This window comes from Berghia stephanieae, unplaced genomic scaffold (assembly GCF_034508935.2).
Source record: "Berghia stephanieae isolate SIO BIC M18660-M18661 unplaced genomic scaffold, UCSD_Bste_1.3 scaffold163, whole genome shotgun sequence".
NCBI classification, from domain to species: Eukaryota; Metazoa; Mollusca; class Gastropoda; order Nudibranchia; family Aeolidiidae; genus Berghia; species Berghia stephanieae.
The window spans coordinates 1-24,980 of NW_027622657.1; the positions used below are offsets into that span (position 1 = coordinate 1).

The 24,980-nt window shown below is 37.2% G+C and overlaps 4 protein-coding genes across 4 annotated transcripts; 3 read left to right on the plus strand and 1 right to left on the minus strand.

Annotated features, from left to right (window-relative positions):
- The first annotated feature begins 4,015 nt into the window (after positions 1-4,015).
- On the plus strand, positions 4,016-7,472 carry LOC144961173 (uncharacterized). Its single transcript, XM_078894462.1, has 2 exons — positions 4,016-4,027; positions 4,695-7,472. The coding sequence occupies exons 1-2, from the start codon at positions 4,016-4,018 to the stop codon at positions 7,470-7,472; spliced, it is 2,790 nt and encodes a 929-aa protein (XP_078750588.1).
- A 3,836-nt stretch (positions 7,473-11,308) lies between these two features.
- LOC144961171 (uncharacterized) lies at positions 11,309-20,450 on the plus strand. Its single transcript, XM_078894460.1, has 3 exons — positions 11,309-11,501; positions 12,359-12,463; positions 13,710-20,450. Exons 1-3 carry the CDS (start codon positions 11,313-11,315, stop codon positions 13,950-13,952), a joined length of 537 nt encoding a protein of 178 aa, XP_078750586.1. The 5' UTR covers positions 11,309-11,312; the 3' UTR covers positions 13,953-20,450.
- On the plus strand, positions 14,207-20,450 carry LOC144961174 (uncharacterized; the record flags this gene model as incomplete). Its single annotated transcript, XM_078894463.1, has 1 exon — positions 14,207-20,450. A coding segment is annotated over one exon (843 nt), but the record flags the coding sequence as incomplete, so codon positions are not given.
- Positions 16,438-23,058, minus strand: LOC144961172 (uncharacterized). The gene is made up of 5 exons (XM_078894461.1): positions 22,423-23,058; positions 21,215-21,351; positions 19,200-19,284; positions 18,012-18,104; positions 16,438-17,612 (listed from the first exon to the last, which is right to left on the minus strand). Exons 1-4 carry the CDS (start codon positions 22,637-22,639, stop codon positions 18,088-18,090), a joined length of 456 nt encoding a protein of 151 aa, XP_078750587.1. The 5' UTR covers positions 22,640-23,058; the 3' UTR covers positions 16,438-17,612; positions 18,012-18,087.
- Between the last annotated feature and the right edge of the window lie 1,922 nt (positions 23,059-24,980).

Consider the following 24,980-nt stretch of genomic DNA (forward strand, 5'->3'; position numbering starts at 1 on the left):
ATTCTTCTCACGTACTCAGGTGTAAAACGAATACATGGCCGTTCGTTGTCTTTGTTGGGAAAAAAATGTCACATCGCCTGACAGGCGTCATTCTCGTCTTTCAAGTTTAATATTGCTGTTGCGTTGGGACCCCGTGTAAAGCGCTTTGAGCACGTGGATATTGCGCCAAATTAATGCTGTGTTATTATTTTTTTAAAATAATTTTTATAAATGTTGCGCCAGGAAGAGGTAGATGGCAAAAGTTTCGTTCTTGATATCGTAAAATTTATAAAGGATTTCATACAAAATAAAAAATAGTTTTCATAATTTTCAATGTGATGATATAATAATATGCCAGTTCTTTTTTTTTTTTTTTTTTTCCTCACCCGTTGACCCGACATGACGGTCGACCTGACACAGACATTTGGGATTGGCAGATGCCAAAAAGCCTTGACTACGGGATGACAGGGGTGGGCATTGTAACCTTGAATTATAATCTACAAACAACGCCCCCCCCCCCCCCCCCCAAAAAAAAAAAGAAAAAGAAAAAGAAAAAAAGTGCTGTGTGCGTGTGTGTGGTGGTGGTGGTGGGGGGGGGGGGGGGGGGGGGGCTGAGAATGCAAGTAGACCCGAGGAGTACCCGTTTAACCTGCCACGCCACGGGAGCACTGTCGATTTGTTTTGACAAATAATAATAATAATAATAATAATAATAATAATAATAATAATAATAATAATAATAATAATAATAATATAATAATAATAAAAAATAATAATAATAATAATAATTATGACGATTAATAATAAATCTTCATTGTCCACAAAATGGAAAAATGTCCGTGGTCTACATCGCTTTTAAACTTAAATCGGATTGCAAATGTATTGATGTTATGCGTATTGGAAAAATACTCACGACATCTCCATCGGGGTATAACATATTAACACACAAAATTGCAAACTCGAATGTTCATAGTCTGATTGATATAACTTAGTGATAAGTTAATTATAAAAATGGCTGTCTAAAAGCAATAACAACGGGTTGACTAACGTCAAATTCATTCCTCTATTGATGCTCTGTGTTAAATTAAAATACTCACAAAGTCCGCCAGCCAGAAATATCACTCCAGCCCAAATATCTACATGGAACCTTGAACTTTATAGTCTGATATATTTTAATGAGAACTAATCATAAAAATGGGTGTCTAAAAACAATAACAATGAGATGAGTGACGTCAATTTGGTTCCTTCTATAAATATCCAAGAACTTAACTCACTCCATCCGCTCTCTCTCCTCCTTCAATACATATGAATCTATTCTCTCATCACTTTTTTGTGCGTCTATGCATGTGGTCTTGTGAAATGACACTCGCATTTGGATCGGACGGTACTGGATTCGAGTCCCGCTCTGAGTGGCGCATAATTGAGTCCTTGGAAAAGGCTCTTTACTCGCATTCTCTCACCTTGTTCACTTGTTAAAATGAGTACTTCGCTGTTTACAGCGTCGTCTCTGTCGGGAAACAATTGCAATATCGCTTAGCAGTCATGTTCGTCTAACATGTTTTTATGTTGGCCAAAGACCTTATAAAGTGATTTGAACACCTTTATTGAATATAGCGGTATATATAGCGCAAGTAAATTTTTCTCTCCTTCTCTCTCTCTCTCTCTCTCTCTCTCTCTCTCTCTCTCTCTCTCCTCTCTCTCTCTCTCTCTCTCTCTCTTATAGCTATTGCTACATATGATGCGAATATCTTGGACGGTTATTGATGCTATGAGTTTAGGTAAAATGCTCAAAACATCCACCAGTCGGAAATAACGTACCGTCACACAAAACTACGAGTAACCTTGAACGTTAAAAGTCTGATTGATATAATTTAGTGAGAACTAATTACCAAAATGACTGCCTTAATACAATAACAAAGAGTGGAATGATGTCAATTTCGTTCCTTCAACAGTCTAATTGATATAATTTAGTGAGAAGTAATCACTATTGTGCGCAAGACGAAAGATAGAATAACAGACAGTAACTGGGATCGGTTCTCTCGGCCACATAGCCTCACTATTAATTAATATTTATTTCTAATTTCACCAATTTTGGAGTAAACACACAGTTCTTAGTATCAAACCTATTGTAAATTTGACGCTGATCACGAATCCGACGTGAAAAACAGCGAAAATCCGAAAAAAATTGTCCACTTTTTTATACTGCCACGCCCCCGATCGCCAATCGCCTCAAAAAATATCTCCCCGTATGTGGGCAAAAATCATCTGCGATAAAAGCAGGGATCGGGTCACAGCGACGAGGTCATCCGATCCGCGATCAGCGGATGTCAGCGTGTATGGGGGCTTTAAAGGAACGGACTGACTTCATCCCCTACCCACCCCTCACCCCACAGACTACTATGCCTCACCCCGCCTCTGATCATCATACACACGTGACGGTGAAAGCGGCGAGATCAAAGGGTTCTTGGTTTCTGTTGTCCCTTCAAGTGAACGACCGCGAAATTGGAGGACCTCTTCCGACTGTGTAAAAGCAAAGTAATAATAATATAACCCGATGATGATGATGGTGACGATGACTAAACTGCTGATAATATTATAAGTAGAATTGACAAGAATAATTCAATAATTCACTTGTTCATTTCAGTTTATAATAAGAGTTAACCACTGCGTCCATGGAGGGGGGGGGGGGGGGTGAGAGAGAGTGGGAGAGAGAGAGAGACAAGCACACATACAGAGAGAGAGTTAACCAAACAAATTATAATGTATGCGTATTTGGTATTTTTTTTTCCACATTAGAATTCCACGCAGAATACGAATCTGAAATTTAATTTCAATTTTGATAACTTTTATATACCCGAATATTTTTCTACCAGTAAATTGGATTTGTCACTTGATGGCTATTTATTGCTTAACAAAAACCATATGATTGAATTTAGCGATAAACTAAACTCATGGCGGGGGTTCCGATAGCTCGGTTGGTAGAGCACTCGCTTCATACGCAAAGGGACCGAGTTCGATCCCGGCTGCAGTCGAGATTTTTTTCTCTGATCCCCCTGTCTGCCCAGCGGTGAATGTATAGTCGGGTCTGCTAGATCTGGCGAAATGTAGTAACCTTGCGATAGACTAGCGTCCTATCCAAAGGATAGTAAGCAGTTGCTATTGCCCCTATTGGGGCATGGGACATCAACGAAGGCTCTACACTTTTTTCTATCCTGTTCCATCACGTCCAATCCTCTTCATGTCTGTCCAGAACGCCGAGGGTCTGCTTTTCCATCTCTTAAAGTAAAAATGACCGGAAATGTGAACGTTCAGTCATTTGTAGTTTAAGAAATTTTATTAAATTTTCTTCCATATAGAGTTTAGTGCTCACTTGTGGACTAGTAGTATGACACTATCCTTCAGGCCGGTATTCCCTAGTTCGAGTCCAGCTCTGTGCAAGTGATTCTCATGTGTATAAGTTGATGCTTGTCAATCTCATGTCTCGCTTGCAGATATCATAGAAACGCAGAGCTGCTTTGACAAATCGTAGAAACTCTTCAAGGTGACTCCAACATTTAATCTCACTGATGAATGGGTGACGAAGACCTTTCCCCAACTGATACATCTCACACGTCACCCTGGGATTTTTAGTTCCAGTGCTGTAATTGAAATATGTAATATGCAAACTTGTGAATTTGACCTTTCCTCTCACTGGTCATCTAATCCCGACAGAAGAGTGAAAAGGACATCACAATTTCCAACTTCACAACAACATTTGTCATAAAAGAATCATACAGGAATGAATCATACTCCAAGAAATCTGACATCTCATCCAAATCAACAGCTCGAGAGGCAGCAGTGGCTTTCGTAGTAATCTGATGTTGAGTTTGTGACCAGTTTGGTACACATGCTTGGGGTACATCATGACAAACAGAAGGTGGGTCAGCTGGAACAAAATATCGTCCTGCATGAAACATCTTTGGGTTATCAGGCCAATGTAGAGCACAAACTCCCATATGTCCAGTAACATCCTCAAAGTTAAGCTTAATTGGTAGGCATGAAATCCACTGTACGTTTCTGAATGTCCTTCAGCAGGTTGATCTCTGTAGCCAGTTCTACAATTGAAGACAGAGCACTTTCTGCCCATTTTACACACACAATTACTGTATGGAACTATATGGATAAAGAATTTAAAACTCCAACAAAACAAGTTTAAATGTATAAATATTTGAAAAGGAATTAAAAGTTAGTACAGCTTCGGTAAATCTGACTGAAATCGGAAATAGGGCTAATCACAGAATCACAGATTAAAAGTTAAAAGTCGGTAACAAACCGGTGTATAGTCGGAGAGGAGAGGTTTTATTAGTAACAAAAAAAAAAACAAACAACATTTGCCAATTAAGAATCAAGTGGTTGTGTGTGATTTGCTGGGTTTGTTGAATATAAATTCTTATTTAAAATATTTTGACTTTTTAGTCACTAATTATTAAACGACGTATCTCTTAAACTGAATTTCAACCTAGAATCATATTTTGACAAGGAATCGGTAACCAAACTTAAGTTCACTTTGTCTGCTGGCCTGTGTCAGACTGTCTAGGGTTCGAAGGATCTCCCCACGACAATAATCTCTTTTTTTCTTCAAATTCAAGGCCAGCAGACAGAAAGAGAGAGGAGGAGGAAAGAAAATAACCAACGATTTTAGTTCTAATGTACAGAATGTTTTTAACCCCCATCAGACGGACAGTTTTAAGTGCTTGTACAAAAAATTAGACCGTCATCGTACGGACATTTTAAAGTGCTTTTATACAAATTCAGATTCTTTTATCAACAAGAGAGATGAACTTTTATTAACGATTGATGCTGAGAGTGTTGATGTTATAAGTATAACTGAAGTGTTACCTAAAAATCAGCAAAGAGGTAAAATCGAGCCGGTAGAACTTCAGATTCCAGGCTTTGATTGTTTTCACAATATTCAGGATAAAAGTTGTCATCGTGGTGTAGCCATATGGGTTCGTTCAAAGCTAAATGCTCAACCAGTCAAGTTGTCAGACAACTTGTCATCATCCAAAGAATCCGTTTGGTGTGAAATAACACTTAGAGACAATGATAGGATGTTAGTTGGCTCGGTTTATCGTTCACCGAATAGCTCTTTTGAAAACAATGATAAGATTAATGAACTTTTAGTTAAAATGACAGAAGGCAAATCACATGTTCTAGTTACGGGAGATTTTAACTTTCCTGAAGTAGACTGGGCAAACGAGTTATCCCCCAAGGACTCAGATCACTCTGCTTCTAAATTCATGGAAGCTGTCAGGGATTCATTCTTAACACAGCACGTTAAGCAACCAACTCACTACCGTTCAGAGCAAAACCCAAATATTTTGGACCTGGTTTTTACAAATGAACATTCAATGATTGACTCAATAAGACATGAGGCTCCACTAGGCAAGAGTCACCACCAGGTTTTATATTTTGACTTTAGATGTTACACAAAGAAATGTTACTCGAACGAACCCCGCTACTGTTTCGATAAAGGCGACTACAAACAGCTTTCTGAATTAGTCTCAGCTGCAGACCTAACACAAAAAATAATAAACCTGTCTGTACTCGATGCATGGACTATTATCAAATCTGAAGTTATGTCTGCAGTGGACATCAGCGTACCAAAAGTTAAAAGTAGTTCAGACAGAACTTCACCTCGGTGGATCAATCCTACAGTCTTGGCAAAACTCAAGAAAAAGAAGCAAGCTTACAAAAAGTACTTAGAAACTAGAGAGGGTGCAGACTATATTAATTACACGAGGGCCAGAAATCAAGCCAAAAGCTCATGCAGAATTGCTGTAAAGGACTATGAGAGATCTATTTCTCGTATGGCTAAAGTGAACCCGAAAAAGTTTTTTGCATATGCTAGAACAAAAACGAAGACTAAAGACGGTATTGCGGATTTGTATGATGATCATAAGACAGCCTCATCTAACATTGACAAAGCCAATATTCTTAACAAGTTCTTTAGCAGTGTATTCACCAACGAGGATCTTACTAATATACCTACATGTGAAAGAAAAAGTGTAAACAACATACTATCAGATATAGAATTCGACAAAGACACTGTAAAGAAGAAACTAGACAAACTCAATATGAACAAGTCCCCAGGACCTGACATGTTCCACCCCCGCGTATTATGTCAGTTGTCAGAAGAAATCTCCGAACCATTAGCGTTACTGTTCCAAAAATCACTTGACTCAGGAACTCTTCCACCCGATTGGAAAGAAGCACAAGTTACACCGTTATTCAAGAAAGGAGACAAGAGTAATCCGGGCAATTATCGACCAGTTAGCCTCACCTCAGTGGTTTGCAAAATAATGGAGAGCATTATTAGAGACTATGTCATAACTCACCTAAAGAACAACAAGTTACTGTCTGAATGCCAACATGGCTTTGTTTCTGGCAGGTCATGTTCAACTAACCTCCTAAAGACTTTAAATGATTGGACAGAGTTTCTCGACCAAGGATCTTCGGTTGACGCAATCTACTTAGATTTTGCTAAAGCTTTTGATTCTGTTCCCCATCAAAGACTCTTAAACAAACTGGAAGCTCATGGTGTACAAGGAAATACTCTAAGCTGGATTAAGCATTTTCTAGTAGGCAGGAAACAGAGAGTTAGCGTGCAAGGCACAGTGTCAAATTGGACAGAAGTTCTTAGTGGAGTGCCACAAGGCAGCGTCTTAGGTCCAACTCTTTTCGTAATCTTCATTAATGATTTACCAAGTATTTTGTCTAGCTCATGTTCAATGTATGCCGATGATACTAAAGTATACAGAAAGGTAAACAATCTAGAAAATAGAGACAGTCTTCAGTTAGATATTGACAATCTAGTCAACTGGGCAGACGATTGGCAACTGAAGTTCAACGCTGGAAAATGCACAGTGCTACATCTTGGAACGAAAAACAAAATCTTTCACTACGATATGAGACAGCATCACTGTAGCGACAGAACAGCTCTGAATAAGTCAAAACTTGAGAGAGATTTGGGAGTACATGTTGATACTAAATTAAAATTCTCAAAGCATATAGAAACACAAGTTAATAAGGCAAACAGAATCCTTGGACTCATCAATAGATCTTTTACCTATTTAGATGCAGCAACTATGAAAATACTATTTACTGCATTAGTCAGACCCCATCTCGAGTTCAGCAACTCAGTATGGTCACCACAATTTGAGAAAGATAAGAAACTTATTGAAGGCGTGCTTCGCAGAGCAACAAAAGTAATTCCTGGGTTGAAAGATAAGCAATATGAGGATAGACTGAAACGTATTGAAATTCCAAGCATGACATACAGACGAGTACGAGGTGATATGATTGAAACATACAAGTTTACACACAGTTTGTATCAAGTCGAGAGTAAACTTTTCGTGTTTGCAAACAATGGAACCAGAGGTCATAATTACAAGCTGCATAAACCAAGGTGTAACACATCGCTTAGGCAACACTACTTTAATCACAACGTGTGATCGACCGCTGGAACAGTCTCCCTGAAACGGTGACCAATGCTCCAAGTGTCAACGCCTTCAAAAATAGCTTAGATAGCCACTTAGCAGATTACATGTTTAGCATAGTTGAACCGCCCATTAAGATCCCATCAAAGGGTTAGACGTATATACAGGTCAAAAGATCTGTTAGGGTTAGGGCCTTCAATTTATCAAAAAGTTTATATATTATAGATACAGGTCAAAAGATCTGTTAGGGCTTTTTATTGACTTTTATCTCGATGAACTGAATGCCAAGATCAGCAAAGGCACAAAACGCCTAATACGCTGGAAAACTATACTATACTATACTATACTAAATCCCCTCTTTAGGCGTGCTGTGATAATACGGAAGTCCTTCCGCTGCTTCAATTGTAAAAGTCGGTGCTGGGTGTTGGAGGTTTGGTTGGAATACCTGGTATAGGGGGGGGGGGGGGGGGGGGTGGGCAGAGGGTGGAAAGAGTGGTGGGGGGGGGGGGGGGGGCGGGGGGGGGAGGTAGGCAGGGTACAATAAACAGTTAAAATAATAGTGAAGGAAGCAAGACCGATATTGAATCCACCTCATTTACAAAGCATTGACGTTCTCGACACAGAACCTGGTTTGATGTGTAGGAAAGTATTAGTAGTTGTAGATAAAAGGCATCATCTATAGGTAAATACACACTACTCCTTCTGGTAGAGAGAGAGAGAGGGCGGGGGGGGGGTAGAGGGGGGAGGGAGAAAGGAAGAGAGAGAGAAACGGAGAGAGAACGGGAGAGAGAGAGAGGTAGAAAGAGATGGAGAGAGAGAGAGAGAGAGAGAGAGAGAGAGAGAGAGAGAGAGAGAGAGAGAAAGAGAGAGAGGTATAGAAGGGGGGGGGGAGAGGGAAAATGAGAGAGAGAGAGAGAGAGAGAGAGAGAGAGAGAGAGAGAGAGAGAGAGAGAGAGAGAGAGGGGGGGTATTAATATATCGACTTACTTGGCTTAAGCCCTTAACCCCAGTCGGAATATTGGCCATCATTGAAGCTTCGCCATTTGACTCTTCCTTGGGCTGTCTTCTCCACCTGTTTCCATGTTCTTCCTCTACCGTGTTTCTTCGCCAACTATTTCTTACATATTGAATCATCAGGTGGCTTAACTATCTTTAGTAGCTGGATGTACAGGCAGATTCTTCAGAATACGCGGCGTTAAAGAGCGAGGATGGATGATTTTATTGACGGCCAGCATATAGGTATTTAGACCACTAGAAAATAAGATGCCATCACTCTGAAACCAGAAGATCAATTACACAGGATATCCAGTCCTTGAGAAAGATGCCATCACTCTGAAACCAGAAGATCAATTACACAGGGTATCCAGTCCTTGAGAAAGATGCCATCACTCTGAAACCAGAAGATCAATTACACAGGGTATCCAGTCCTTGAGAAAGATGCCATCACTCTGAAACCAGAAGATCAATGACACAGGATATCCAGTCCTTGAGAAAGATGCCATCACTCTGAAACCAGAAGATCAATGACACAGGATATCCAGTCCTTGAGAAAGATGCCATCACTCTGAAACCAGAAGATCAATTACACAGGATATCCAGTCCTTGAGAAAGATGCCATCACTCTGAAACCAGAAGATCAATTACACAGGATATCCAGTCCTTGAGAAAGATGCCATCACTCTGAAACCAGAAGATCAATTACACAGGGTATCCAGTCCTTGAGAAAGATGCCATCACTCTGAAACCAGAAGATCAATGACACAGGGTATCCAGTCCTTGAGAAAGATGCCATCACTCTGAAACCAGAAGATCAATGACACAGGATATCCAGTCCTTGAGAAAGATGCCATCACTCTGAAACCAGAAGATCAATTACACAGGGTATCCAGTCCTTGAGAAAGATGCCATCACTCTGAAACCAGAAGATCAATTACACAGGGTATCCAGTCCTTGAGAAAGATGCCATCACTCTGAAACCAGAAGATCAATTACACAGGATATCCAGTCCTTGAGAAAGATGCCATCACTCTGAAACCAGAAGATCAATGACACAGGGTATCCAGTCCTTGAGAAAGATGCCATCACTCTGAAACCAGAAGATCAATTACACAGGGTATCCAGTCCTTGAGAAGATGGTTTTACACTTCCAATGAAATTAGAATCAGTATTCTGACCTCACACTTTTCTTCCATATTTTATTCCATACCTCAGATTTACGACGCCATTTTCACAGATTCACAACCAGCGTTACTCAATCAAACTACACACATACATTCTTCAAAGCCATACAACACACAACAAATACCCAAAAGTTAACACATAGTGTGTTGATGTGTTGAAATTTAACACTGCTGGCACAGTTTTTTTGTATCATATTTTATTTGTTTTCCACGTTAATTTGTGTATTGTTGTGCTGACGAAGGGTTTGTACCCGAAACGTCCATTGTCTGTTTTGTTCCCATACGAAGCCTCTCTATTTTCACTCTTTCGTTAGTATTTTACGATAACCGGATTCAGGCAGCCCTATCGTTTTCTACTGGCACATTTACCAACATCTCAATTCACTCTGTCCAATCTCTCCTGTCCTGTCAATAGAAGGAACGGAGATGACGCTCTTTATTTTTTCTTAAAGACGGCATGTTAGTGATTACTTCTCACTGAACTATATCAATATGACTATACTAGAAATGTTAAAGGTAACCATACATCGTATCGATGCTATGCGCTTAGGTAAAAAAATCTCACAACATCCGCCAGCCGGATCATTTTGTACCAACACACAAACAATGCGTAACCTTGAACGTTTATAGCCTTATTGATATCATAAATAAATAGAGCGAAGATGACGTCATTCGGGTCTTTGTTATTATTTTTGCCATCCACATTTATGAGTAATTACCACTAAACTGTATTAACCAGACTGTAAACTGTCAAGGTTACACATAGCTGTGTGTGTTGGTCCGTTATATTTTCGGGTAGCAATGTTGTGAGTTTCTTAGCCAAACGCACATCATCTATATAACTGTTAATCTTTTTTACCACCAAACGTGAGCTGAAATCACAATAACAGTATAGATAGTATGCGCTTGGCTAAAACGCTCACAACATTGCCATCCGTACCCGACACTATAATGTGTACCATGAACGTTTATAGTCTGGATACTACAGTTAAGTGAGCATTACTCATAAACGTGGATGGCAAAAAATAATAACAAAGACCTGAGTGACGTCAACTTCGTTCTATCTATTGTTATTCTTAGTCGCAAGAATAAACGAGGAAAGAAAGAGGGCGTTAAAGCCCGCACGAAAAGAAGAAAGTGTAACCCTGTGCTGCCTGGGACAGTGAGTGGCAATGTGAGATCTAGAAACAACAAAAGGAATCATTGCAGGTGGCGACGGATGGGCATGATCTTTATTCCATTTCCATGTGCTCGAGGTCATTGGTCATATTGGAAGATGTTCTCAAAGTGATCCACATAGTGAAACGTGTTCACATTTTTTATCACGATTGGTCATTTTGTTCAGCTTGACACATGGGTATGTTTACAACTTTCATAAACAAAGCAGCGTGTTTACATTTCTGAAGAAATGCCCAATCGTTGGACAACAACAAATCACGTGATTGATGACCTGGTTGGACGGAAACATGAATATAGATCGCTCTCATTATTTGTATGAACTCAGAAACTCGTCAGCAATGTTTTATTATGTGTTAAGACACGTGGCTACACACTACACAGTCACATTCTATTGAGAGTATGCGGTAAATGACTAGGGGAGTTAATTTTGACATTTTACACGGTTCAGTCCCTTGATGGAAGTGGATATTTCTTCAAAATGGCGACCAATGCAAACATGTCAATGGACCCTGTTTCGAAAAAACGATACAAGGAAAAAATTGAAAGCGTGAATGGGATTGATCCCTATTACATACAATCGGAAAAATGGTCAAAGGATATCAAGATGTATCCTCCAATCACGTACCATCATATTTTTACTTATCTGGTGTTACGAGAAAGTTTCTGCACAAGTGAGGATTTCGGGGTAAGTAAAGTTTGCATCTCATCTCATAACCCACATGGGATTCGCCTTTTTTTTTTTAATGTAGACGTTTTGATGGTTTAAAAAATATGATAATAACTCAATAGTCATAGAAGTTTTAAGATGTGCATATGTTTTTTTTTATTTTTTGAATATTTTATTGATGTTTGAGTTGTCTAGATGGTATCAGTATCCTTCGATTCTCAGAAGTAGAGCCAGATTCCAAGTCCAAGTCCAACCAATTTTCTCAGTTCAGCTTTTTTCTTTCCAGGCAATTTTTTTCTTCTATTTCTGTATGGACATGAAGAATCTCGGTCTCTTGATCATTTTTTTTTTCATATGATGATACTGAATGTTTATATTTATAGTCATGTTCATGTTCATCATAACATAAGAATCGTCGTACTCTAGATTGTCTTCTACTTCTGCTTCTTTGTTTCACAATAAATTGAAACTTGTAACTAATGATACTCTATGGTGTATGTGTAAGTGTGTGTGAGTGTGTGTGTGTGTGTGAGTGTGTGTGTGTGTGTGTGTGAGAGAGAGAGAGAGAGAGAGAGAGAGAGAGAGAGAGAGAGAGAGAGAGAGAGAGAGGTCGCCATAATTAATTAAAACCCTCAAACTCAAACGTGTTTATTTTAGAGTATTAGAGTCTGAGCTCCTTTTCCCCCTCTTGTCAGTAAAGTCAGTTTCTCCAAAATTTGATTAATAATTGCATTGTGTGATGTTCTTTTTATTGGGGTGAGGTCATTACTATTACTTTTTTAAAACTTAAAACTTAAAATTACCTATTCTAATTGAGTTTGTCAAAGTAAGGCTAAGTTTGTTGATCTGACTTCATTTATTTTTCAATTTTTCAGGCACTAAAGGGCCTTGCTGCTTTTAACCAAGCATACAATGGATGGGTTAAAGAGTTGCTGGTTTTCCAACCTCCTGGATGTGACAATAAAATTGTGAAAGCAAAGGTAAATTCCTACAAATGATTTAATCGCATTGATTGATGATTTTGATTCAAATTCATAGACGGAGAGTGAAAGGATACATACGAAAAAAAAGAGGAGGGTAGCAGTCTCATTATGGGAGCATAAAAAAATGTAGCAGTTCAATAGGCTATCCAATATTAAATTTCACAGTGGACCATTTTTGCAAAGGGATGCAAGGTTCCTTAACCAATTTTGATTAGTTTTTAAAAAGAAATGAGGACAAAGGTCTCCATGCTCAAAATCATGAGTGAAGCACATTGGTGAAAGCTATAACTATAAGCTAGTATCGCAGAGGATTGCCATTTGAAGCCGCAATTTTATTACAAAAAACTGTAAATTTTATCACTTTTGCCGTAAAATTAGTCATTTGTGTATGTTGAGTTAACTGTTGGGATTCGGATAAGATTATGTATCCCCAGAGGAGAATTTAATACAATGATGCAGAGATGCGAGCTTAATACAGATCATGTCGTCTTAAAGCATGGTCCTCAGGAGGAGGCTTGGGCTTGCTTAAGTTCGAATTAGACATAGACCAAAGATTTCCATGAAATAAATTTCACAGATATTTCCTTTCGTTAGTGAGTCGTAATGTCGCAACACCACCCGATAATGCTGCTGTTGTAGTGGTATATGTTGGGGTTGTTTTTTTTGTGGTTTTAAAAAAAATGTGTTTTTTGTTTTTTAAATTTTATATTTATTTTTGTAATTCATGATGGTATAAATTGAATACAACCACTCATTTTGAAAGGGGAAAAAAAGGGAGTCATTTATCATAGGGAAGAATCCTGGTGTTGAAGAGGTCTGTCTTATTTTGGTGTGATGAATTCAGTAATTGAGCTTCGTTTGCGATGTGAAACAATGCTCTGTTGCACAGTCCTTGTGACTGTCTTGAATATAATATAGTTATATTTTATTATAATTTCTGTTGGTGTGTGTGTGTGCGCGCACGTTAATGCATAATTTATATTGGCAATTGTCTAAAAATAAACTTTTGGATTGATTGAAATTGATGATATGATGGCACAATTTGTTTTTGTGCAAGTTGTCATTGCTTCAATACTTCAATGGGTCTGAGTTCAATCAAAATGTACCAAAAGGGTGCAATTTTTTAAATCGTTTCCATACAGCCTTTCAATGGAGGAGGAGGGGGGGGGACTAAATAAAGAATCGTAAGTGTATGAACAGTGTGAAATCTTTTCTGATTTTATGTTTCCTTCCTTTATTTCAGGTTCTTCATTCAATGAGACTAAGTGAAAAGCCGGTGGAGGCATGGGCGATTGTGTCTGATGATGGACGTGTATGCTCGGCTCATTGCACATGTGTTGCAGGATTAGGAGAAGTTTGCACTCATGTTGCAACCGTTCTCTTCTTCATCGAAGCCACAAACAGAGTAGCAGAGAAGGAAACCGTTACAGGTCGCCAGGTTACTGGAAACCTCCATGTGGCCAACAGAATTGTGCAGAGAGTTTGAGGGCAGTTGACATAAATTTCACTGGAGCCCAGTCTCAAAGGAAAATACTTCTAAATGAAGAAAAGGTCAAAACCCCCCATCCAAAACCAAAATGTGTTGAACCCTCATCAGCCGTGAAGGAGACCTTCCTTAAAAAATTATCAACCTTATCTTCAAAGAGTGTTGTATTATCTGTTGTGAAGGAGCATCAGACTCCTTTCATTCCTTCGACCAAAATGCCTGTATTTTTTCGATCATTTATAAATTAAAAATTTATTGATCGTTCGTATGATGATATCCTTCAATATTGTGATAGTTTAGATTTTTCTTGCTCCCCTGAGCAATCATTATTTGCGGAAAAGGAGACTCGTGCGCAAATTAAATCAAATGTGTGGCATAGGCTTCGGGAGGGGAGGATTACGGCCTCAAAGTTTTATTCTGTATGTCGCACGAACATTTCCTTTTCCACTTCAATGAGCCTGTTAAATTCTTTAATTTCGTCAAAAAATGTATTATCAAATGTGTCTGCTGTTAAATGGGGAATGGACAAAGAAAGCGAGGCATTTGATGCCTATGTTCATTCTGTCGATAGGTATATCCATCACAGTTTTACCTTCAGGCGTTGTGGTCTCTTTATAAAGAATGAGACACCTTTCATTGCAGCTTCACCAGACGGCATCGTTCATTGTGAGTGCTGTGGACAAGGATGTCTGGAAATCAAATGTCCTTACTCTGCTAGGGATCTTACAATTCGTGAGGTTGTCACATCCATTAGTAATTTTTGTTTAATTGTGAACAATACTACTTTTGAACTTAGGAAAGATCATCCGTATTATTACCAAGTGCAATGTCAAATGTATGTGACAGGCAGAGATTATTGTGACTTTTTTGTGTGGACAACAAAAGATTGTTTCACTCAAAGGATCTCTTTGGACAAAGATTTTGTTTTTTCAAAACTTCAGAAGTGTGAAGAGTATTTTAAAAAGGTTGTATTACCTGAGTTAGTTGCTCAGTTTTTTTCTAGACTAGTAAAAGCTGGGGAAGCTGCACCAACACCTTCTTCTTCCAATAAAAATAAACTATTCTGTATCTGCCGAAATCAGAGTATGGAAAAATGATTCAATGTGATGGCAGTTGTGAAGAATGGTTTCACGTGGACTGTGTTGGATTGTCAAGAGTGCCTAAAGGAAAATGGTTTTGTGAGACGTGCAAAAACACCAAGAGCAAACGGAGAAAATTGAATCAAGTCTCTTAAAAAGACATTTTTAACGTTGAGATTATCACAAAACCATTTTCTTTTTCACTCAAAGTTAAATATATCATATGTATTATTACACTGTATTTTTTTTACAGAGCTGTCAACTTCTGTTCTTTCCCTCTGATTTTTCCATATAAAGACATGGTCCTTTAAAAAAAAATAATTTATGCATCCAGTTTGATTTAAATATCAACTATTTTAAGTAGCCTGGTCCTTATTTTTTATTGAAATGGAAAGGAATGTTGTTAAAATTTAGATACAATGCCTGCACAGTACTTTTGATTTCAGATGAAATTCTTAGTTTTAAAGTAACAATCTTTATTTTTTTCCTCAAAGATCTAATCCTATTTTATTTAGATTTTATCATTAGTTTGCAGCTCTGTTTAATTCAGCATTCTTCATTTGGAAACCGACGCTATTTCATGAGTCCTTAAAAACAAAGCGTAATAAACAAAAATGAGTATAACAGCTTAATAATTTTTAAAAACATCAAACACGGAATGTTTCGGACTCAAAGCCTGTCTTCTGCCAATAACAAAAAGGCCCCAAATACTTTACTATAAAACTGTAGAGAAAAAATTTCTTGAAATGTAAACAAAAAGAAGCATTCAATTTGTAACTAAGGAATTCCAAATTGAGTGAAATATAAAACAATGTATAAAATTTGGTGTTTAAAAAAAGAGGGGAAGGAGGTGAACCCTGGAAGAATAGATTTAGGTGTGAAATGTGTATCCGCTGAAATAAATCCAATAAGTGGTGAAAATAATCCAGAACGAAACACATCTGATTAAAAGTAAGAGGATTCAACCCCAGACTGGAAAATCACTGAACTATTGTCTCTTGTGATATTTCTAATCTTAAGTTTCTTAGGTTTGTGTTATTTCATTCATCGTTGGAGTAGATTTGTCAAGATTAGCTCACATTCGTGATCACTCCATTTCTAAAGGATCACTGTACATTTGTCATACTTCTGGATTATCATTTTCACTGCTTTATTGGATTTATTTCAGTGGATACATTTTATTCCAATTTCTTTTCTACCTGCCCCCCCCCCCCCCCCCTTCTCGTTTTTTTACACACCATATTTTATGCGTTGTTTTATATTATGCTCAATTTAGAACACCTTAGTTTTTAAAAAAGTAATTGAGCTGTTACTGTTCTATTCATTTTTGTTTATTACTTTTTACAGTCCACAACTTCTAGCCGCTTAGTATCACTTAAAACAAAACAAAGAATCAGAAATGGCTAAATTTTCAAAACGTTTCCACTTTATTAGTAACAAAATGATGATGCTTATAGATGGAAAGCACTGTATTATTATTAGTATATCATTATTAAATAAATGGGACAATAGGAGGACAGAGGTTTACAATACAACCCGACACACTCACAATCTGATCAAGAGTCGTCTTCTCAGTTTCTGATGATATAACATGATCAATTGGTATTTTGTGCTTAAAATGGATGATTTTTGTCTCATATTGCCTATTACCCTTTCAACATGAATTCTTAGATGTGCAAGCTTCCTTGTTGCTTCCAGGTCATAAGGGGAAAGTTGTTTTTTACCTCTTGTAAAAGCTGGTATCCTTAAATCAGCGCACATCAAACCCACACTTTCATGACAGTCAAAACCTCTATCAGCCATGACGATATCGCCCATTTCAAGATGTGAAAGAAAATTTGAATTTTCCACTATAAATTTATCACTTGTTCTTCCCCCGTATCCATCAGATATAAAGCATACTGAACCTTGAGGGGTTATACCTATTAGATACTTAATTGTTTTATGACTTTTATAATGTGAATATGTCTGGACTCTTGCTTTTATATTTGAAGGTTGTTCAATAAAAACTTCAAAACAGTCTATAATTACTGCTACACGCTTCGAAAAGCATCTTACAAATTCAAGTGGCATTGACCTTTGCAATGCCTCTTTTTTCTGGCCAGACAATAAGAAATTTTAGATTATAATACATTACATTTAAAACTCTGAGAAAAATCCTTGAAACCGTAGACTGGTCAATGGAGAACATATGACCAAGTAATTTGTTTGGCAATCCTAACCTGATTTTTATCAATACTAATAAAATTTCCTGAAATTTAGTTAGTGAATTTTTTTTGTGTCGCAAAGATAGGGATATGTGATCAACGACATGCATCAGTATTTGGAATGATGTCAAACCAGTGTAGAACTTGACGTTGTCTTCATTATTCCTGAATTCTTCTTCACTAAAAGAATTAAAAGACACCTTCTGTCGCAGAGATGAAATTTCAACAGTCATGTCATTAAGTATTGACTTTGTATTTTCAAGTTGATCAATCATCTCCATTGTGAGGTCTGTCTGTGTTCCCACATCTTGAAGCATAATTTTGTTACCGTCAATTGTGTCAGCTTCTCTTGGTTCCTTCATTTTTGTGTCCTGCTGGATAAATAGAAATCAAATATACTTTTACTTTTAACCTACCTACTCATGATTAAGTCATTTAATTAATCTGTCATTCTCTATATATCAATGCAATTATTCATCAGAAGGGGTTAACATGATCTTAAATTGTCACAAGCTCTTTGAAAACTTTAAAAACAATGGAATATCAATTCTATGCTTTGTAAATAATATTTGGACTCTCAATTAATGTTCCTCTTTACTGGGGCGGAAATGACAATATGGTGATACAAGCGATGTAAATCCCTGTGAATTGGTGAAATCATAGTTAACCCATCTTTTCTCTAAACAAATTAGTTTCAATCTAGTAATTATATTTTTCATAAATTCACACTTTTTATATATGATCTTATTGATGGTTGTTATTTTTAATTTTACCTCTGTTTCTTCTGAACCAACCATATGTGTCTCAGTCTCGGTTTCATTCATCAAATGTGTTCCACTTTCTTTATTTTCAGGCAAAAATAAATTCTGTAGATAGACAATATATCTAAATAATAAAATCTTTATCATGCTGTGAAGGCACTTTTATATATAAATAAACACAGAAATAATGTTTGGACTATCCATTCATTTTCCTCTTTACTGGGGCTGAAATGACAATATAGTGACACAAGTGATTTAAATCCCTGTGTATTGGTGAAATCACAGTAGGTCTTGGGTTCGTGTCCCGATGTGGGCAATACAAAGTTGATTCCTGAGAGAAGTCTGTTTACTCACACTTTCGCACCCAACTTGAGTATAAAATGAGCACCTGGCTGCCAGCAATGTAATATTATAAAAGTGCCTCAAAAGCACTATAGCTAGTCCTTTATGTTGAGTGTTGTTGTATGTGCTTTGAGCACATTAAATAGATATTGCTTGATATGATATGTGACCAACTTCTTAAAAATGAATTTATGTCAAAATGTTATATTTGGGTTCAATTGATATGTTTTAATGGCGGCAAAAGATATATAGTAGTTTCTAACAGTGACAAGAAGTAAAATCTTGTATTCCTAGAAATGTTTAAAGTAAAAAAAATCACTTATTAGTTTCTCTTTCATCCTGACATAGTCTGGGTGGGGTTCATGACCTCCCATAGTGGGCAGGGAGGCACTTACTGTATCTTCTATCCCCGTATATCTGTTTTCCAATTGCTTTTTGTCTGTCTTGGAATGGAGATCACTTGGTTTTGCCCTGGCCAGATACCCTAGCAGGGAGGTGATCTCAAACTAAGTACTTTGATAGTGTACTTTTGGAATCTACATCTGTTTCCTATTTGAACCAATTCCCCTGTTGTCTTCCCTTTTTTTGGGTGCTTTAATTGTAATTCTAGAACTTTTTACTTTCCCATTTTCAGCCTTTTTACTGGCGCTGATATGACCTTAATGTGTTGCAAGCGCCGTAAAACCCTTAAAATCATTAAATTCAAATCAATCCTGACATAGTACATCATTTTGAGCCGACAGATTAAATATAAAAACTCATCTTTTCTTTAAATAAATTATTTTCAATCTCGTAATTGTATTTTAGATAGTCACACTTTTTATTTATTATTTGATTGATGTTATAACTTAATTTTACCTGTTTCTTCTGAATCGACCATATGTGTCTCAGTGTCATTCATCAAATGTGTTCCTCTTTTTTTGTTTGCAGGCACAAATGAATTCTGTAGATAGACAATATCTAAATAAGAAAATCTTTATCATACTGTGAAGGCACTTTTAAATATAAATATAATTCACAAATTGTTTTACTGTCAATGTTGTATGCAAGTATAGCCTGATACTGATACCACTGACTCTGTGGTACTCCACTGTGAATGTCACACAGGCTTTTTCTTCTGTCTATCCTCATCATGGATTATGTTTGTAAGTCCAATACTTTCCTTCCCACGCACTCCATCTATAGTCTCTCTGTCCCCGCAGTTTTTCGCGGTCACAAATTTCACCCTTGACCGCAAAAAGCCGCAAATTTTCATTTGGCCGCAAAAAGCCGCAATTTTCGCCGTTTTTAGGCTAAATTGACGATTTTTGTTTTTAAAAAAGACAAAAGCTATGAAAAATTGTGAAAAGACGGCGACTTTCAATGCGAGCATCCAAAATTGGCACTAAATAACGGACAAACATGTCTAGGCCTAGCCTCCTACCTCTATGGCCTAGCTTAGGCTATTGGAAATCCCAAGCTTTGTTTTTCGCCTTTTTCTTCTTTTTCCTGAAAAGCTCTGGAGTCCTTCATCCCATAATCCCAATTTCCTATTTTTATTTTATTGCATTCAAGGAAGAATTTTACTTTTAAAAGTTTAATTCTTTTCCTAAGAAATTTATCACATTTATCATTTATGTAAACAAAATGTGTTCTAATTTTTTTTCATGAAATGCAATTTCATTTTTAGCCACAAGTTGCACTTAGTTTTCATGATATGATTATGATTTTTCATGATTTTTTTTATGTTTCTCATTCAAAAACCCATTAGGCCTATATTGAAATATAAAGCAATAATAATAATAATAATGCTCAAAATTGGATAGTAAGAAAGAGAATACAAATTTAATGTGCCCCCATTGGAAAATGGATTTTGTTTCTCTTTCCTTGTGAATAGTTAGTTTTTTCCTTGCCTTAATTAGTTTTTCAAATTTTGAATTTTTTATGTGATTGTTCACTTTGATTTCCCAAATTTTAAGAAGCTAAATAGTTAATAAAATATTTTGATTACTTCCTTCTTTTTTTTTACTTACTTACTATGGCTATTATTATTAATATCATTTTATTTCAAACCATTCAAAATGTAAATAAATTCATGTTGACATGTTGAGACATCAATATTCTACAAAATGCCCTATTTGTGTCAATTTTTTACCTTACATGTTGTTTTAATTGTTTGATTTTTGTAAAACTAGCGGCAATTTTTTGGGCAAAATTTTGCTATTTTGATGGCAAATTTTACCATTTTTTATGGCAAATTTTGGCACATTTTGGCGTTTGAAATGGGAAAAATCCGCGGGGACAGGTCTCTTTACATGTCCGAACCATTTCAATCTTTATTGATAAATTTTTCACTTCAGTCAACCTTCGGTTTAGTTAATTTCTCACTTTATCTTTTCTTATCCAGCCAAGTGACCATCTCAACATCCTCATTTCTGCCACCTCAACTTCTGTATCTTGTTTCTTTATGGGGTACAACCCAACAGCTTGTGAGGCCGGTCACAAGCCTGGATAAATGGGTAGTGTTTGCTCAGGAAGGGCATTCTGGCAGTAAAACTCAAGCCACAACTAACAAATGAATGAAACTCAGCTTTGCAATGCGGCTAATCATTTTAAAATAGAACTTTTATATAGCATAGTATCCACTAAACATGCTCAAATTCAAAGCGCTTTACAAATAGTCCCTGATTATCAGCAACACGTACCATATAGGATGAGACATGGCTCATTTTTACACCTGAGTACGGTGAGAGAATGTGCATAAAGAGCATTTCCAAGGACTCAACTATGCGCCACTCAGAGCGGGGCTCGAAACTAGGACCATCTGACAGGTTGTTTTCATTGGTATTTTTTTTTTTAGGGGGGAAAATAGTGGCCAAAACATTAAACCTTACTTTATTTTCAAAACGTCTCAACTGGCGTAAGTGACAATTCATGCCAATTGTGGTGTTTTTCACCAGATTTGGTCTTGAAAGATTCTTATTTGGAATCCAATCGGGATCTGTATCCATTCTGTAGTAAGCTGGTCGACCTGTAAAGAATGAAAATTTTGTCATATTTCTCCTTGATGTTTACATAATGCTAGATTTAAGACCTGCCAAAGTCGACAAAGATCTACATATCTTTGTTTTAAAAAATCTGAATTTGAAAAAGAAAAATCTGAAATTCATCAAAATGCAAGATTTTCACTCTTATTTACATGAATTGCCTTTTTAAGATGATAAGAATGTAGAACTACAGTTTTAGACAATTTCCTCACAATCAGGCACTTTAAGAAAGATGTGGCCTCTCTGAGAGGAGTAATTTTACCAATGCTTTATTAACTAGACATTTTATGTTGCTGAAGAAAGGTGACAGACACATTTTTAAAAATGTTCATGGTCACACAAAATTTCATTCGATGGGTTACGAACCACTTACATAGAACTATTGCAGGGGAAATTGTAAGTGAAAAGAATGGACAAACACTTTATAAAAATCTATGACTACGAATTAACTCGTGTTAGATTTGATATGATGTGAGATATGATTTTTTTAAAGTGTAGAAAATATTCTTGCCTATTTTTAGTGGGCTATTGAAATGCATAATGTGGGATAAATTAGCCTGGAATAGAAGGTGAAAGCATGGGATTCGACTTTAATTTTTTTTAAAAATGTTTTTCGTATCAAACAAGTCTTTCATATAACCGTGTAGGCTGGATGGTTCAACGTTTTGAAAATGAGTATATGTGTCATAGATTTGATATCTGCCAATCACAGTTTGACTGGAGATCCCCCTTCCTAAATGTCACTTCTCACTCTATTCCCCTGTCCGGAGGTAAAATAAACATTTAAATTTAATTTTTTTAAATACCCCCCCCCCCCCCCCCAAATAATTGATTAAAATTACTCCGCCCGGCAGAATCCATGCCCCTCCGAAAGTGCCAACAATCACACGAGAATCGAGAACGTGAAAGAGTGAATAAAGTGTCGAATCGTAGAGCCTCAGTTCTTTGTAACAAAGTAAATGAAAGAACAAACAACCTACGGCCTTGTATCAAAACTCATTATTTATTAGTAGTCAAATGAAACAAGTTTAATTAAGTGAAGGAAACAATCTTACCTGAGACAAAGTGGTCAGAATAAACTTGGTGGTAGTATTTGATATTTTCAACTGTGATATCTGCTCTGTTGATGGCCTTCAGCCACAGCCGTTGCCTTTTCTTTGTTAGCTCCAAAATTGAGTTTCCTTCGTCATATTTTACGGTCGGAATCCCATAGAGAGATAATCCTTTCATTTTAAATTTATTGCATCCATAGACAGCACAAATCCGCGGCATTTTTGACAGTTTTGTGTTGACTCGGCCACACTCAGTCACTCAGTTCCTAATGTAAACAACTCGATCGGAAGTGAGAAATCTCTTCCTACAAGGGAAGTAACCGTGGATGGTAAATGCGTGACGTCATCGGCATACTCTCAATAAGGCTGTGTTGAACTCAATGACTTTACCCTGATAAGAAATGACCATGACCAGATGAGCATATCAACATTTTAAAAATTATTAAAAAGTAAGCTTTTATATAGCGCAATATCTACTAAACGTACTCAAAGCGCTTTACAAAGGGTCCCCGACCAACAGCAACATTTTTAAAAAGTTGAGCGATTATATAGCGTAATATCCACTTGTAAGAGAGTAAGCTTATGCAAGAAATTTACGCAGGAGTTTTGAGAAAAACATGATTAAAAAACACGGTAGATATTAGAAAGAACCATGGGGGTAGCTGCAGGAGATTGCACTTATGCTCGGTTGTGTCCACAAAACACGGTCGTCGCAACTCAGGGGATACGTATTAAATTTAGGGGATACGTTAAAAAACTCAGCGGATATCAGTAACAGATTGATGCTATTTTTGGTTATTATACATAAAATGCGTCATTTATCAAAGTACTTTTATGTCATAAGAGGCGGGGTTTGATAGTAATGTTCGAGAAAATTCTTGTTATTTTTAACATACAAGTTGAGCATGATTCGCTATTACTTGAAAGAGGCAGGTTTTGAATATTAATTTGGGATGTCAAAAATGAGTAGGAGTGGCCAAAAAGAATTGTGGGATAGTTTACGATAGGGTTCAAAACAGGGTGTTTCTATTCTTTTATTCATTCTTTTATTCTGCATTTGACTTGACTTTGAGCTGCACATGTTTACTCTAAACTTTTGTGCTCACCATCATTAATTGAATTTTACAGACTTAGAAATATTCCACGCATAGTGAAAATGGTTACATAGGCAAAATGACTTTACATTTGGATTGACTTTACCGATTTGGGATTTATGAAACTGATTGAACTATGACCATGCTATTTGATTTGGATTTGGGATTTATCACAACAAATAAAGCTGTAAGAAATGAAACTTGAAATATGGACTTTTATTTGAATGTCTTGATGTTGTACATTCAATTATCATCATCGGCCCTTGAACTCTTTGGTAATTATTAACATCTACAACACAACGCAAAGAAATATCATTACCATCTATCATAAAAACACTATACGATCACAAGCCATTACATATGTGTGCAACTACGCCACACACTAAATGTGGTCAAAGTGCTTTACAAAGGGTCCCTAACCAACATCAACCCCGTGCCATACAGATTGAGACATGACGCCTGTTAGGCGATAATGCAATTTTTCCGACAGAGACAACACTGTTAACGGCCAGGTACTGATTTTACACATGAAAACAGTGAGAGAATGCGAGTAAAGGGTCTTTTCCAAGGACTCAACTTTGCGCCGAGCGAGGCTCGACTCCAAGACCTTCCTATCCGAAAGCGAGTGTCATACCACAAGACCACATAGCCGCACCATATCAAGAGGTTGTGATCACTGGAAGTCGGTCTCGTGAGGGAAGTTGCTTTGTGCCGCCCTTATATTCCAAATTTAACAGATACTGTTTTTCACAATAAGTTTTAGCATATGCTGCTTTTCGTTAACACCCGCGCATCTCTCCTCTCGCCGTGACAGGTAGCCTACCTGTACAAAGGTTGTGTGTCAACGCAGACGGCTCTCTTTTTCTTGTTGCCAACGAGAAGCAAGCGAGATGACGTTCGACAATGAGGTTAGGGTTGGGTATGGGGGCTCCTTAACCCTCTTCCGCACTAGGACATGACTGTCCCGGGACAGTCCTGTCCCAAATCTGTAACATATAGAATTTAGAGAAATCTTCCGCACCTATTGGGACGGGACAAAACAGTCCCGTTGTGTCCCAGGCCGTTGTGAAATGCTACAAAATCAACGGGACAGGACTGTCCCAGTCCCGTGTCCATATCGTTTGTGATAGTAGAAAAATATAGCAGACTTCCGCACTAGGACAAAAAAGTCCCAGACTTGGCGGCGCCGTGTAATTGAAATGCCTGTCTTTATTTTCTGCACTACTACTACTACTACTACTACTACTACTACTACTACTACTACTACTACTACTACTACTACTACTACTACTACTACTATTTCTATTGTTGCTTCTGCTGTGGCTAATGCCACTAATATAATAATACCTACATCCCTTATATTTTGTATTTATTTCCAATTCCATTGTATTTATTTTCCAACAATAGTCCACACTTTATTTTAGTTCACTTTCTATACTGCATTACACAGTTCCTACCCGCCTCCCC

Bases quoted from the DNA above. Each gene is read 5' to 3' on its own strand.
- LOC144961171 (XM_078894460.1), top strand. From the start codon at position 11,313: ATGTCAATGGACCCTGTTTCGAAAAAACGATACAAGGAAAAAATTGAA. The intron at 11,502-12,358 runs GTAAGTAAAGTT...TCAATTTTTCAG, and splicing joins GCACAAGTGAGGATTTCGGG to GCACTAAAGGGCCTTGCTGC. The intron at 12,464-13,709 runs GTAAATTCCTAC...CCTTTATTTCAG, and splicing joins ATAAAATTGTGAAAGCAAAG to GTTCTTCATTCAATGAGACT.
- LOC144961172 (XM_078894461.1), bottom strand. From the start codon at position 22,639: ATGCCGCGGATTTGTGCTGTCTATGGATGCAATAAATTTAAAATGAAA. The intron at 21,352-22,422 runs GTAAGATTGTTT...CATTCTTTACAG, and splicing joins TTCTGACCACTTTGTCTCAG to GTCGACCAGCTTACTACAGA. The intron at 19,285-21,214 runs GTAAGGTTTAAT...GTCTATCTACAG, and splicing joins TGAGACGTTTTGAAAATAAA to AATTCATTTGTGCCTGCAAA.